This window comes from Neovison vison, chromosome 13 (assembly GCF_020171115.1).
Source record: "Neovison vison isolate M4711 chromosome 13, ASM_NN_V1, whole genome shotgun sequence".
Taxonomy (NCBI): Eukaryota; Metazoa; Chordata; class Mammalia; order Carnivora; family Mustelidae; genus Neogale; species Neogale vison.
Genome location: NC_058103.1, coordinates 34,639,687 through 34,656,005, shown reverse-complemented (window position 1 = coordinate 34,656,005; position 16,319 = coordinate 34,639,687). Strand labels below are relative to the sequence as shown.

Genomic DNA, 16,319 nt, shown 5'->3' with positions numbered 1-16,319 from the left:
TTAAATTTGTCTGTTTGGCCTCTATTTTTCAAAAATGTCTGTTAGAGATTTTCTCTCCTTCTTCTAAGACCCTCAGAAGGTTGATGCTTTGTATTTATCTTTTTCTTACTCTCAGAATCTGGTACTGTGACCTACTGGTAGTAGACATTTCATGCAGGTTAACTGCCATGGAAGATGGTATTCATGAGTTAATTTTGACTGGCCACAAATTTCTAGGAATTCCATAATATAGATATGTTCTGATTCTATCCCCTTCAGAGACTTCAGAATAAAATACTGGGCATTGGTTAAAGCTAAGGCAAGAATTGGTTAGATGTATCTAATAGTATTTTCATTCAACAAGCTGTCAGTGATGTTGGAGACACTTAAAAGTCCTGGTGATTCTGTGGTCTTAGTGCCATTGTGACTCAAGCTGTAACTAAAATCAGTCCAATGCAACAGGAGATTCAAGAACAGCAGCAGAAAGATGATGACTTAACTGAATGGAACAATAAGGCACATGTTTCCAAGAAGACCTCTCTATTCTTAGAGTAGAAATTTCCCTTCAAAATGACTAGTGGTTCAAACCCTTCAGGATCTTACTTGCCTTCAAAACCAAGGTGAGTCATGGACAGAAGATGCCAAGTGGTAACTATCCAGAGGGAAAAGGAGGGTCTCTGTTACTAACTTAGGCTAAAGGCAGATATTATTCTTCCCACAGATGTTCCAAAATAGATGAGAACTACTTGAAGGAACTGAATGAGGACCTAAAGCTAAGGAAGCAGGAACTGCTAGAGATGCTAAAACCTCTTGAAGATAAGAACAATCTCTTATGCCAGAAGTTGATGTCTAACTTGGAGGAAAAACAAAGAAGGTAAAGGCCTTCTACTCAGGGTTTCTTAGAGGGAAAAAGGCTGGAGGACTTTAATCCAGAGGATTAACAATGATTATTTACATTTTAAAAAAGATTTAGATATTTAGCTATGTAAATAAAGAATTTATAACCACAAAATCAGTGGCAAGTAAACCTTTGTTTTCTGTTAGTAAAATTAAATATGATTCAATCCTCATCTCAGGAGGTTACAGTTACTACTCTTCTTCCCTAGGATGCCCATCCAAGAAACAGAGAAGAGCCTTTAGTATTTCAGTCTGTCTTGGTTACACTGATAGCTCCTTATTCATGGTTGTGGGATCACTTTAGGATAGATGTCTCTGTTCTTCCCTTGCCAAGGAGTGAAATGGAGAAATCTTCCGGGCCTATGAGTCCTCTGGATTTAGAGTCTGGCTTCTCTAAATATACTAGGTAGATGAAATCTCAACTCTTATCTGAGCACTCACTGTTCTTGGGACCCACCAACTCTGTCTCCTTTCTAGTCTCAGATAATCTAACCTTAATGGGTCTACCTTCATTCTCTGCCCGTAGTGTAGGCATCCCAGGGAACTCAGACTTTTGGAGAACAAAGGCCAGGCAGAACACTGTGGTCAAGCACCAGCTGTTTGCAGTGCAGAAACAAACTTCTCTTAGGGCTAGAGAACACAAAGGTTCACATCTCTGCTTATAATTAAGGAGGAAAAAGTATAATGAATGTAAATATAAATTGAACTCCTTTAAAGAATAGAGAGTCTTTGACTTACTTGGTATTGATTTAGATTTTGTTAGAAATTTCTTGATGGCTTGGACTGTATGTTGGGAGCTACCATAAGGATATAAGGGGTTTCCCCAACTAACTCAAATGTCTTTATATGAGAAATACAAACAGAGATGGGGTAAGGCATAATTCTGGAATTTATGCTGAAGACAACAGATTCTTTGACCTCATTCTTCACAGGGGCAAAATCATCCTTTCTACTTCAAAAGCCATTTACAAAAACATTTTTCTGAAGGGGTGAGGAAGAGACTCACTGGCAGCTGGAGACCTAAGTTTTGAGCATTACTGAACACAGAACTCATTATAAAGCACAGAGCTGAGGCAAATGTTGGTGGGGGATGAGATCATCCTATAGAGACCTTCTACGTCCAGAAGGAATTCCATTAACTCCTGTGATTTTAGCACCCATCTCATTCCCATGGTAGTCTACTTTCTGACTGCTTACCAGAATATTAATATTACTCTTTAGGAAGTATTATGTTTTGTGATGTCTTTCTCTTCTTTCAAGTCTGCAGATTATGAGGCAGATCATGGCAGGGAAGGGGAGTGAGGAATCCTCAGTCATGGAGCTCATTAAGGAAGCAGAGGAGATGAAGCAGAATCTGGTAAGAGGTTGGTAGGCATTCTAAGAAATGGTCTCCTGTACAAGGCTCCATTCAATTGCTATCATCAGATGTGGAAGGAAAGAGAGAGAGCTCATCTCGAGCACCTAAGGCTCTGATACTCATAGCTCCTCGACCTAAAAAGGAGTCAGATGAAATGTTGGGCAGACTCAGGACTAACTAGCAAAAATTTTATTTCTTTGACTTTTAAAAACTTAATCTAAAGGTTAGTAATACAAGCATATTAACCCTTCATATTTCATAAAGAATAGAAAATACCAAGTAAAATAAAAGAAATAGTTTGCTCTGGGAAACTCATAAGATTTTTTAAAAACCAACAAGGTAAATGATCTTAAAAATTAGAAATTAGTGGTCTATGCCCCAGAAAAATTGCCATATGACCAGAACATCTTAAGTGTTGTGTGAAGAACTCAATTATGTTGGTAACATATTACAAATACCATAATTATAGTTATTATTCAAAATTGTTATTATTTTTGTACTGTCATCTCATCAAACTCACCTCTTACATTCCTGGATTTTGGGCTAGACCTATTTATTGCCTTCCTCTATGGTTTGCTATATACCTGCATCCCCATCCCTTTCCCCTCATTACTTAATAATTTCTTCCAACTTCACTTTAGTGACTGGACAAACACATTTCTGTTTGTTTGGTTTGTCGTCCCCCCCCAACAGGAAAGGAAAAACAAGATGCTTCGGAAGGAAATGGAGATGCTATGGAACAAGGTGTGCCTCTAAGGATCTCTTGATAGTATTGTCTTACAGACCCTAAAGCAAAGAACTTCCCTTTCCTCATGTCCCCATTCTCATTTTGTCATGTCCCTGCTTCCACCCATACCTCATTCCAATCCATCCTTTGCACAGCAGCCAAAGTGATATTTTGAAACAATCAAGTCATTTCACTTTCCTTAGGGAAACCATTTAAATCTACTCCTTATTGTGGCTGTTGCCTACCTCTATCCTCTCAAAGAAGTCCTCTCCCTACTTTCTGTGCAACCACCACACTGGCCTCCTTGTGGATTCTCAAACATGCCAAGACCTTTTTTTATCTCAAGGCTTTTGCTCTGCCTGTAATACTATTTTCTTTTGGTTGGCTCACTCTTATCCTTCAGGTCTCCTTAAATATCACCTCGTCAGGGAGGCCCTCCTTGTTTAGTCCATGTAAAACAGGGCACCCCTCCCCTACTTTCTATTATAGAATTCTGTTTATGTCATCCACATCACTCTTTATAATTAAGTTCATTATTTTTATTTTTATTTTTATAATTGTTATTTTACTTGTTTCTTGTCTCCCTGGCCCTCTCTGGACTACAACTTCCTCCAGTTTCTTGATTTCTTTGTTCATCTCTGAATCCCTAGTACGTAGCACAATGCTTGGAATATAGTAGACAATTAATAAATGTAAGTTGAATGAATGAATGTATGAATATATAATTCTAATTCTCCTATGATTTTGCAACAATCACTTCACTGTTTAAAATAAAATAGTAGGGCCTTTTGCTGGGAAGCCATATGGGGGTGTAAATCCCTTTGTGGACTAACTCCTTGAGATCCGTGTGCTTTTTCATAGACTTAAAACTAGAAAAACAGATTGTGTCTTGTGATATAAACAGCATATGATGTGATCTCTGACTGTTTTTTTCATCTGACCTTACCACAAATAATCAGGATACCATCCAGCTTTGCATCCTGACCTGAGATCTGCTCCTACTTCTCAGAGGCAGCTACAAATCAGTTCTATGAATTATCAGTTTTGGTTCTTTATTTGAGTCCTTGTGATAGGAAATGTGCCAGCACAATTCCTCTCTCAAAATCCAGCTTCCGCAAAGCTCCCCAAAGATTTTTTATAAGTGATGTCCACACACATTAGCTTGTGATTGATGTTCCCTACTCATAATTTTAGATAGCGAGAAATGGAGAGAGAAGAACAGCAGCCCAGTGGTTAAGAATATAGGCTTTAGAGTCCACAAGATCTGGTTCAAATTTCAGCTGTGTACTCCTCTAAACAAATGACTTAGCCTCTCCGAATCTCTTTTCTCATTTATATAAAATGGAAATAAAAATAGTCTTATGAGGATTAAATGAGAAAGTTTATAATGGAGTGTTATAAATAAGTAATGTGTAAGTAGCTTACAGTAGTGATGACATATAACAAGGGTACAGTTAATAGGTCTTATTATTATAAGGTATACTCGAGACCAAATGGAAGGTCTTATTCGATTCTGAACCCCATTTCATAGTCCATTTTTCATGTCGAACCCTGACAGGTTGCTGACTGACAGAAACCAAAGCCTTAACTTGTGTTGGTTTTCCACTTCCTTCACTAATTCCCACTAATTTAAAGCTTTGCCATAATGTCTCTCTACAGACATTCGACACAGAAGAACTTGGTGGTCAACAAAAAGCACCGCAGATAAAAAACAAAGCAGACTTGCACGATGGGAAGGCAAGTGGACAGCATAGTACTTAGAATTTCAAGGTTGTTGATTCCACATTGCTGGAAACAGCCTGTTGACAATGAAGGCTAATTTGGGTAGGCAGATAGTGAGGATTTGAGCCTTTAGGTTAGGTTGGATTTACTGTCTGCTAAGACATTGCATTTCTCTTCTGGGACCTTCTATTCCTTTAGCTCTTTTCTTCTATCCCAGGTTCCTAAAACCCCCTCATCATCTAGGAAGACCAAAAATGAACTGGAGACATCAGGTGCAGAGAAAGTGAAGGAGAAAAGGAAGGTAGTGTGATCTTTCTGAATGGTAGTAGCTTTTAGAACTGATGGATTAAAATTTTTAATGTAGCAGTAATCTGTGTAAACTACAATGTGCTTCTTTTAAAAAAAAAGTATTTTATTTCCTTATTTATTTGATAGAGAGACAGCAAGAATGGGAACACAGGCAGAGGAAGTGGGAGAGGAAGAAGCAGGTGCTTTTGAACTGATAAAAATTTTATAGGAGATCTGATTCCCTTGGGATATTATATTTGAGTCAGAGTCACACTGCAAGTTTCTGGGAAATTATGTTAGTGAAGGCAAAGTAGGAGAAACTATATGAACAATGACAACTCCACAATAACTATGTAATCTCAAAGTAATAGCTGATTTGTTTTTGAACATTTATTTAGAAATATTATGCTTGTATTTAATCTTCCCACAACACACTTATCCATAGATAAGTATTCTATTCATTTAGCTTTTAGCTTTTAGAGCACGGATTATACAGGTAGGGCCCTACTAAAAGGACCAAAAAGTTGAAGCCAATTTATTAGTGAATTTAATGATATTGTACTTTGTTATAACGTCTTTGCAGCATATTGAGAACAATGATTTCTGATCTCAATTTACTTTGTCACCCAGAGGCTCTTTCTTCCACCAGGAAAAGCAACAGAGGAAAATGGAATGGGTCAGGTACCAGGAACAAGCCAACATCCTTCAGGTACGAAGATCTTCCTAGGTTTGACATGGGATACAATTTCATTCAGACAATATAAGGTCTTTTAGTTTCATAATATTCACCCCAAGTCTCTCATCCGGATGACCAATTATCCTGCTTAAAGAAAACGTTTCATGGGGAGGTAACTGCAGAGACCTGTCTCCAGCTTCACCTTGAATAACTTAAATACATTTTTCCCATATAGTCTTGATTTTGTTCTATTTGAAATGGGGGGAAAATCACAAATACTTTCTGCCCAACTTTAAAGATTGAACATGATGGGATGATTTTAAACTTCTGAGTAAAAAGGATCAGGTTACAGGTCCTTTAGAGAGGCCAGTATTATATGAGTAGTTTTGAAAATGTTGCCTTGTAGAATGACTTCAATGGCAAAGTGATTGAGCTGAGAATTGAAGCCTTGAAGAACTACCAGAAGGCCAATGACTTGAAATTATCCCTATACTTACAGCAGAATTTGGAACCAAAGCAAGCATATTTTAATCTTCCTGGGTCCCGAGGTAGGTGGAGTATCATAGGCACACAATTTGAGCCTTTATTTTATTTTACAGCGAACATTCTATTACTTATGAAGTGAACAGCACAATGCCTGGCACCCCGTAAGTTAAATGTTAGTAGTGATCTAATAAATTTTATCACTATCATTATTACTCAGAAGGTCTTGTAAAGAAAGGATTCCTCTGGAGGAAATGAAATTTTCTTTTGTAAAGACTAAGTTACATATTATGTACTTAGTATACGTAGTTAGTACAAAGTTGGTACCTGAAAGTATATTAGTTTCCTCCCCACTTGTACCCTTTTCTTAGGAATTACTGTAGTTTGGTCTCATGAATCTTGTTGGAGTAGACTCTGCTACTTCAGAACAGAAAGCCAAAGAGATAGACTTCTGACAGTGGTTGTGAGTTTCACTAATCCAAATATTCTTCTGAGATTATCAGCGTTTCCCCTCCAAAGAATTTATGGCATCATTAGAGGAAATTGTATAGTTTACTATTAAAAAAAAAAAATAAAGGAATGGCTTTTGAGGGGCAGAAGAAAGACTTCTTAAATTTTAAGGGATCTATGAATCTGAACTCTGTATTTTAAAGAAAACACATGCAATGAGAAATCATCGTTAGGGGATAACAATATTTTATCAGTAACAGCGTAAGTATGTATATCTTGCATTTCTTCTTAAAAATGTATTGATTTGAGAAAGAGAGAGTGAGAGCTTGAGAAAGCAGGAGTTGAAGGGAGGGGTGGGGAATGGGGAGAAACAGTCTCCTCACTGACCAGGGAGCATGATGGAGGTCTCCATCCTAAGACCGGGGAATCATGACCTGAGCCAAGGGCAGACACAACCACCTGAGCCACCCAGGTGCCCCTCTATATTTCTAATTTTTACTCAATCTTATACCATGAAGGGCTTGAACATCTGATAAAATCACACACAGCACATAAGATTTAAATAAATAGATGAGTAAATCAAGAAAAAGGGAAAATAAGTTGAGCCCAAGTAAATACATGAATATGTATAATGAAAGTACTATATAGTTACTAGAAGCGGGCTTCAAACTTGGTTCTGTAGTTCCCAGAAAAAGAAACATGGATTCACAGTGTCCACAAAATAATAATAAACCAATTGCTCAAGAAATATAGCTTTTACTAGTTTTGAGACCAGAGAGAAATTTCTTCTCCATGGAGACAAGACATTCTGTATGTGTTATAGTAGCTAATGTTCTCAATAATATTTCTAAAATGAATTCAGAATCTAAATTTTCTAGGCTGTTTCTTATCTTTTTGTTGGCACAATCTAATAAAAATATTAATTTGAAAATTTTAAAAAGCATTGGGTCAGTTCAAGATGATTTGGTCCAGGTACATAGTACTGTCAGTCTGACTTGACTCATATATAAAATTTACAAAATTTTGTAATCCAACCTAGGTTGGATCGACTACTCATCCTTTAGCCAGTGTTCTACTTATATTTTTTCTTCTTTTTTTTTTTTTTTTTTAAAGATTTTATTTTTAAGTAATCTCTACACTCAGTATGGGGCTCGAACTCACCACCCCAAGAGTCACAGGCTTTATGGACTGAGCCAGCCAGGCGCTTATATCATATTTAAATGTTTTTCTTTTACCTGTTGTTTTGATAAGAATTGGACAGTAAGAAGCTCGAGGTTTTCTTCTCAAATAAGAACCTAGAATGCAATCAGAAGCAGTAAGTTATTAAAGTATAAATTAAAAAGCTAGAGGAGAAGAGGGTACAAGCATGACAGATCCTTGTTTTACTTTGTTTAAAATGAGCTGAAGGTCATCCCGAGGGATCTTAGAGTAAGGAGTTAAAAATCTTTTAGCTCCAGATTCAAATCCAGCCAAGATTAATAAGTGGTGAAGGGTTCCATTCGATTCAATCACCTTAGAAGATTTCTATTTTTCCCTTGTTTGTAGAACATTGGATCTTTGAAATTTGGACTAGGACAGCCCACAGATCAGTACTCTCTTTTCTCTTCTCTCCTCTTATGCTTCTGGAGAATTAAGTGATAGGGCACTAAAATTCCAGTTACCACCAATGAAAGTAGCCACAAGCATGTGCTACCCATTGTTCCTGTGCTTTATTGATTGTGCCTTTACTGAACACTGATTATAGGCCAGTTTCATTTTCTAGCACACGCATATACAAAATCTTTGGGTTTATTTGAGCCTCAATGGATCTGAAATCTGAGTCTTAGATTTTGGTTATGTTGACCTATTTTTTTGACTACTGAAAAGAAAACAAAAGCATTAGTTTTTTTCATAGAGGGATTTTTAAACTAATCGTGTTAAGATATCATTACCAGCAGTGATATGATAGGGAGGCGATTTAATTGTGCTCATGTTTCCCAACTTCTGTGTCACTTGGTTTGTTGTTTTCAATATATTCTGTTTAGACTGACTTCTTTAATTTCTTAAATGCATTCCTGGAACATAAAATTAATATTACTATTTTCAATGAAAAACTGATAAAGCTTTCCAAAACTGAAAATAAACTTAGTAAAGATACAGAAAAACAAAATTTTAATGTTCCAACCAGACGCTAAAGCCTGAGGTCTGTTTTATCTCATTATCTTTATTAGGAAGTGAGATTAGCAAGATGTAGAGAGTTTTAAATTAAAGAAAACCAGCAACAAACTGAAACTTTCTCCTTGAGGCCATCAAATTTAAAGAATTGAAAAGGGAGTAATTTTCTCACTGTGATTTACAGAGTGTTTAATGCTGTGTTCTATCACCTTCTAAATTTATCTCAGTTGCCATTCAAAGAAAAAAATCATCTTGACATCAAATTTTTGGAAACAGTATTTTAATGGAAAAAACACTTGATCTACAGTTAGATATATGAGTTGCAGGTCTTATTTTTGAAGCTGAATATTTAAATAACCCAGGGAAGTCATTTAGTTTCAGTTTTTTCCTTTGTCTAAAATAATCAAAACATATTATAGAGCATGTTGAAAGCATGTGGTTTTGTGTAATGTTCACTATGTTCACTAATGATGACTCTATGGAGTAGGTCTCATAAAACAAGAAACTAGAGACGGCAGGCTTCTGATTCTGTATCCAAGCTCATCTCCTAATTAAAGTATGGGATGTCTTGTGACTTTTCCACCTCTAACGGCTATAATTTAAATCCAAACTTATCACTGTTTAATGTATTATCCTCCCAATGAAGACTCATACTCCCTATGGGTAATTTGGTCAGTAATAAAACAGTTCAACATGGGTTGACAGTTTGTAATTCTGCATTTTTCCCATTAGGTGGCACCAATCACATCTAGGCTTCTAGTCCACAAATAGTGATTTAGGAACCCTGATACACTGTGGGAGAGACTGGTCTTCTGTTCCCGCAGGACAAAATGTGCTACATTTATATATCAAATGAAAAAGAAATTATTAATGTTTTCTGCCATGCTCTGTTGCTCTGAGGTGTATTACTGGCAGCCTTGGTTAGATCTTACTAACCTCAGTATTCTGCTCTACAATCCTTCCTGTTACTCTGCTTCTTGAACTATGGTTTCCTCGTTTCCAAAAACATTCACTGTCTGCTTCCTTCACAATCCCTGTCTAATACTATTTCTTTCAACCACAGATAAATCAGGTAATCAGGACACTGAATTATAAAATGAGTTGAGCAATTACACAAGGTGGTGATTTTTTGAAGTTTAAGTACATAATAATGTTCCTATATATGGTTCATTTTCCTCTAGTCTCAACAGAATTGAATTTCACAAACCTGTCTTAAAGGATAAAATGTCGTTTGGGACATACTTCCCAGCAAATCCGGGTACAGGTCCTTCTGTTCTGGACATTTCCAAGTAAAGGAAAAGTTTCTCTCCCATGAATTCTTCCTCCTGCACCAGCTGTCCTGTGTGCTGGTTGGCTGTGTTGCAGTGGTGTGAGCTATCTGATTGGCAAAACAGAATTCTGTGTTACTATTACTTTGATACACTTTAAACAATCCCTACTTGTAAATTCTCTTGAGGCCCTGGTTATAGCATTACCATTTCCAGTGCAATCTATTTGGCATACTGCCTCACCTAGGCTTGTAGAAGAGAAGAACATTTAATACCGAGTGAGTGCCTTCTGGGGACGAGTCACATTTGAAGGGATTTATTTTCCCAGCAGTGTAAAATTACAATTTGACCCAAGCTGTGTAACAGCCTTTCCCTGGCTTCTGTAGAGTCAAGAGAACAGTTCGTGGCCTTTGGCATCCACCTATCGTAGCACAGGCAAGAAGTAATCTTTAAATTCAGCTGAATTTCCCATCATGCCTGCTGGTAGTTTAAGAAGAAATTTATCTTCGGTAATAATGTAACTGACGATAAGACATTTGATTCTGACACTTCTTTTTTCTCCTCCCCCCTCCCCCTACCAAACTCGTACTCTTGGCATTTTCTTGAGCTCTTTTGAGAAGAAGCTGAAGGTTGGATGTGAATATTTTGCTACACTTATAAATTCAGATGAAATCCCACTGAGGTGGGAAATGAATACTCTTGAGACCTTATTTATTCTCTAACTCCCTCCGTTCCCAAAGCAAGTCATTCTTCCTGGCTTTAACCTTTACTTCACTTTAGTATGACTCTTCCTGATGGCTGAAATATACTCCAGTATGTGCTGCTGAAAGGAAAATAATAGTGTTAAGTTAAAAGGCTGAAAGGCAGGGGTGGAAACCCACGGTTAGCTTGAATCTGGGTTCTTGATAAATAGTAACATTCTCAAATACAGGCTTTTTAAAGCTTTGAAACAACTTGAACCTTTTGAATGTCAAAGTTAGGTTTATGTTATAGTAGTACTATATAGTAGTTACTTTAGTAACTAATAGTAGATTATGAAGTTAATTTCTAAACTAAGTTGTTTTTGTTTTTTAGTCCTATAAAACCCCACAGAGGGACACCTGGGTGGCTCAATTGATTAAGCATCTGCCTTCGGCTCAGGTTATAACCCCAGGGTCCTGGGATCCAGTTCCATATCAGGCCCCTTGCTCAGTGAGGAGCCTGCTTCTCTCTCTGCCTGCAGCTCCTCCTGCTTGTGCTCTCTCTCACTCTCTCTCCCTGTCTGAGCCAAATAAATAAATAAAACCTTTAAAAAATAAATAAAACCCCACAGAAGTCCAGGAGGAGAATAAAATTCTTCTTTCCTAAATATAAATCCTGAGGGTTGAAAAAAATAAACTGTACCTTTATTAAAATTGTGATTATTTCAATGAGGGACAATAGCTTCCAAACTTTTTTATATTACACACAGGAAGCTCAACAGGATTATTAGGATAGGGTTGCCATATATAGCAAACAGAAAGAGGATGTTCAGTTCAATTTGAATTGCAGATAGTTAACTTTTTAGTCTAAGTATTTCCCAAACATTTCATGGTTTTTATTGAAATTATTTGTTTTTTTAATTGAAACCCAAACTTAACTGGTATCCTGGCAGTCCTGACTTAGGACAGACTCACTACAGAGCCTGTTTAACATCCCCCAATTCTTCGTTTTTCCTCTTTTTATTGGCTCCCTTCTTCTTCTCTACTCAGCCTATGCCTGTCATTCTCCCTGCCTTCTCTTTTTTGTCCCCATGCCCACCTTTATCTTTTTTTGTTGTTGTTATTCTCCACTATCTACAGTGAGCCATTTTTATGGAAAATGTATCTGGGTTATCTGAGGGTGTGTATATATGAATATGATTTATCATTCCTTTTTTTCATTTAAAAGTTGTATTAAAAGTACAGTTTTGTAGGTTCTCAAATAAAATTGTTTCTGCTTGCATACAGTCCTCAAATTATTTTCTTCTGCCTGAGAGACATGAGCCCTTAGCTGAAATAGGTTTGCCATTCCAACTTTAAAAATAATGTTTGAAGTTATATTCTAAAACAACATTTAGAAAATCCACATTAATGCTAATGCCAGAGTCATTCCTAAACAACATTTAGAAAATCCACATTAATGCTAATGCCAGAGTCATTCCTACAGTAATGCAATGATATTGTATGTAATGTGTGATGAATGTTAGTAGCCTTGCAACTCAAAATAAAACCAGGTTTTGTTTCATTTTGTTTTTTCTCAAAAAAGCTCTCATTTTCCTAATGTTTCCCACCAGATACTATAAGCACTACAACTATGGGCAGAGCAAGTACCAGCAAAAATGAATCTAATGTGGTAAGAATTACTTTCATTTTCAAAATTATTTTAAAGTCTTGCATAGATAGTGGGTATAGATTTTTGGAATTTATTTATTTATTTAAAGATGTATTCATTTATTTCAGAGAAAGAGAAGGGGGGAGGGCCAGAAGGACAGGGAGAGAGAGAAAGCCAAACAGACTCCTTGCTGAGTGTGGAACCCTACATAGGACTGGATCCCATGACTTGAGATCATGACCTAATCCAAAATGGAATCAGCTGCTCAGCCAACCGAGCCACCCAGATGCCCCTGGAATTTATTTTATTTTATTTTATTTTATTTAAAGATTTTATTTATTTATTTGAGAAGGATGGAGAGAGAGAGAGAGATTGAGCAGGGGGAGAGAGAGGGGGAGAGAGAGAAGCAGGCTTTCCACTGAGCAAGGAGCCCAATTCAGGACTTCATCCCAGGACCCTGGGATCATGACCTGAGCCAAAGGCAGATGCTTAACCAACTGAGCCATCCAGGCACCCCTGGAATTTATTTTTTAAAGCACATTCTAATTTAGTATTTTTAGGAGATTTGTATAGTGAATGCCAGGGCACTTGATGTTTTAGCTGTTTTTTGTTTTTTGTTCTTTTTTCCTCCTCTATGTTGTAGAGAATTCTGGGATCAAAGACCTACACAGAACAACAAGGAACTAGAGGAAGTCAGTTTGACGATGTAGGAGGGAGGCTCTTGTATCTGAGGTCACTGCCAGATGAAGCTCTGAAGGATTAGAAGGCTTTCACTCCATTTGCTTTGGGCCGATTTAAAGTCTAGGCACAACCATTTGTGTTAATTAAAATCTCTCAAACCTTTGCTTTAGTGTTTTACTATGTCTCCACCAAACTGGGTGGAAATGCAGGTTAGATGCTTGACCGTAATTATGTCAGGAATTTAGTCGTTTAGGGATTGTAAAACAGTCTCTGATTATTTTGATAGCTCTTGATGTTGAAATGACTAGATTCAAACCATACTGTATATTGTTAACAAGTACATAAAATGCTGTTCCTCAGAATGTTTCATTCTGGGCAGATCCATCACAAGCATATAAGTAAAAATAGGTACAAAATAAGGAAAATTATGTGCCATACATTTCTCTTACTCTCTCACCTACCATGTCCAACTGCCCTGATGATTCTCTCTCCTATTTACATTTTCCTTGAATAACTTCTACCTTCCTATATTCCACCCACCACTGCTTTAGTTCAGGCCCTCTTTCCTGCTTAGATGACCACAGCCTTTTAATTGGTTTCCCCACTTCCAGTTCCTCTAACCCATCTTCCATGGCACCTGAAGTGGTGTTTTCCAAAAAAGGAATGAGATCATGTTTCTTCCATCCTGGTTTTCCATTGACTTTAGTATAAAGTCCAGCACCTTCACAGACCATATAATGATCTGCCTCCTGCCTACATCCCCAGGCTCCTCTCTCACTGTATCTCCCTTTGCTGATGTATACTATATTCAGCTCAACAGGCCTATTTATAAGTCCCCTCATGTACCATGAGGCCTGTTATCTCCATGCCTCTACACAAAGTTGATTCTTCTCTTTGTGTGTTTGCATGTTATCATTTGTCCTTAGGGCTGAGTTTGAGTCCTTCTCCTATCCCAGTGGTTCTCCTTCCCAACTCTTATACTAGAATCTCCCTGGGAGCTTTTGAAGATACCAATTCACTGGGCCCCTCCCTTAGATCATTTAAATCATCTCTTAAGAATAGTGAAGAGCATCTGTATTTTTAAAAATCTCCTTCAGAAATTCTTATGCACAGCCAGGTTGGTGAATCACTGTTCCAGGCTCTCTTGTCTTTATCATAACACTTAATGAATTATATTGCAATTTCTTATTTGTTTACTGAGCTCTCTCCTTCACCAGATTGTGATTTTTTTGAGGCCCAGTACTATGTCTTGTTCATCTTTTCATTTTGACCACCTAATGTAGTACCTGGGGTTAGATAGAGACTCAGATATTGCATAAGTCCTCAGACAGTTAATTGCTAAGTCTCAGGCTCCCTTAATACCTTGTTTTATGTCAGTTTGAATCATACTGTAGTCCCTGAGATCTTCAGATCTTTTCTTTACTCTAAGTTGTCACTAATTTCCTATATCATGTCAATATGGGAAAAGTTGATTTGTTACAAAAAATTTCCTAGTTTGTAGAAATTCCTTGTACGTTCTAGTAAGGAGCAAAGTAAGCCAACCAATTAAAAATTTTCTTTTCCCCAAGGTTAATTTAAATCTGTAAAGTTGTGTTTAAAATGTAATTTGAACTTGAAAAGGTTTACATGAAATCACAGAATTTGGGTATTAGAAGGAACTTTAAGTATGACTTTCTTTTCATTTTACAGAAAAGGAAACTGGAATTCAGATATGTTGAAAGGGTGTCCAAAGTCCCACAGTTAATTGAGCCTGGGTATTCTAACTACCAGTTCATATTTCAATATAATTTGTATCTCTCCTTTCTAGACCACAAGAATAACAGGTTCTGCAGCCCTGACATGATTAGTTTCATATTCTCCCAACTGAGCTACCTGAGTATGTAACCCACGTTCTATTTCAAGAATGTCACCTCTGTACTTATTTAGTCCTTGTACACTTCAACCGTCCTGAGGGACTTCCCTAGTCATTTGGATTAGACAGAACAATGAGAACCAAAGTCAAGAATATAAATAAAATCTGACTGTACACTGACTACTTAAGTAAGTCATTTAATTTCAGGGCCTTATATTCCCAATTTAAAAATTAGATTAAAAGAACACCATTCAAATGTTTTAAAATCAGATGTGTGTTGTTTGTTTGACATTCAATAAGTTTAGATGAGTATCTGAACTTTTCCCTCCTATTTTCTTCATTAAGGAAGGCATAAATAAACTAGTTGCTAGGAGAGATTTATAACTTCTTAAAAAAAGAATCACTTGCCATCTCCAAAGTATTGAAATTCTATGTTAACTATCAGTCAGGCTTATCATCTTTCCCTCCAAGGCTCCAAATCTTTCAGTCTCTTCAAAACACAAAATGGAAATATCATAGCCTTTTATCTTACTTTGTCTGTAAGACTTCACTTTGGACTCTGACTTGCACTTATATGCCAGTGCAAAGTTATCATTTGGCTGGTTATTTTTGGGTATCTGCATTTTGATAAATCCAGGATATGGATCTCAACTTTGTGGGTACAAATTTATTTGGTCAACTTACCTAACAGGTCAGAAACTCCCAAGAGATTCATTGATAAACCAAATTAATTTAAATTACACATATGGCTATTCCTTCCAAGGTGGTTGGAATATGTCTATATGTAGGCCATTCCCATTTCAGAATCAAGTTATTAGAGTAGCTGAATTAGCAATCACAAAGTATTGGTGGAATTGAAACATTATTACAGTTTTATATACACTCATAATATTCCAATTATGTTTCTCTGAGAATAAAACCTCTGATCCTTGACTGTAGTTGGGAGATACTCTTCAGTTTTCACTTCAACTGAGGAAAACTTTGTCCCGCTAGCAATACATTTACAAGCCATAATGTTGGGTAGTACTATTTTTGTAGCTACTCTTATTTATTTTACCTTGACTTCCGAGCTATTCAGGGAATATTTGCCAGCATTTCTTCTCTAAAAGTTATCTTTTTGTCATGACCACAAAGTGATTAGTGATGCTTGTTATACTTCTTTCCTAAATGAGATAAGGCCAACAACAGCCTGATTGATACTCTTATCTTTAGTCTAAAATTGCAATCACCAAAGGGACAAGTGACAAAATGCAAGAATACTGCCTTATGCTTTTAGATCCAGGCAGAAAATCTAGTTTCAGTGTTGCTTATGTGAACTGTGGGCACTTCAGATGATGTCTTCTCTATCGGCAGAGGCTTCTGCAGTCTGTCACATGCCACGGCAAATTTCTAACAGCCCCTTTGGCACCTAAGGAGAAGCCTGCATTGCTCACAATTCAAAGTCCCTATTGCAT

At 36.9% G+C, this 16,319-nt stretch overlaps 1 protein-coding gene across 1 annotated transcript; it reads left to right on the top strand.

The window, feature by feature from the left end:
• The first annotated feature begins 549 nt into the window (after positions 1-549).
• CCDC196 (coiled-coil domain containing 196) lies at positions 550-13,095 on the top strand. Its single transcript, XM_044231115.1, has 10 exons — positions 550-599; positions 701-853; positions 2,137-2,233; positions 2,927-2,977; positions 4,620-4,697; positions 4,900-4,983; positions 5,620-5,679; positions 6,053-6,194; positions 12,295-12,353; positions 12,976-13,095. Exons 1-10 carry the CDS (start codon positions 550-552, stop codon positions 13,093-13,095), a joined length of 894 nt encoding a protein of 297 aa, XP_044087050.1.
• Positions 13,096-16,319: the final 3,224 nt, after the last annotated feature.

What these genes read in the sequence shown, in the direction of transcription:
- CCDC196 (XM_044231115.1), top strand. Translation starts at nt 550, where the DNA reads ATGACTAGTGGTTCAAACCCTTCAGGATCTTACTTGCCTTCAAAACCA. An exon ending in TACTTGCCTTCAAAACCAAG is followed by an intron (nt 600 to 700) that starts GTGAGTCATGGA and finishes TTCTTCCCACAG; the next exon opens with ATGTTCCAAAATAGATGAGA. An exon ending in CAGACTTGCACGATGGGAAG is followed by an intron (nt 4,698 to 4,899) that starts GCAAGTGGACAG and finishes CTTCTATCCCAG; the next exon opens with GTTCCTAAAACCCCCTCATC.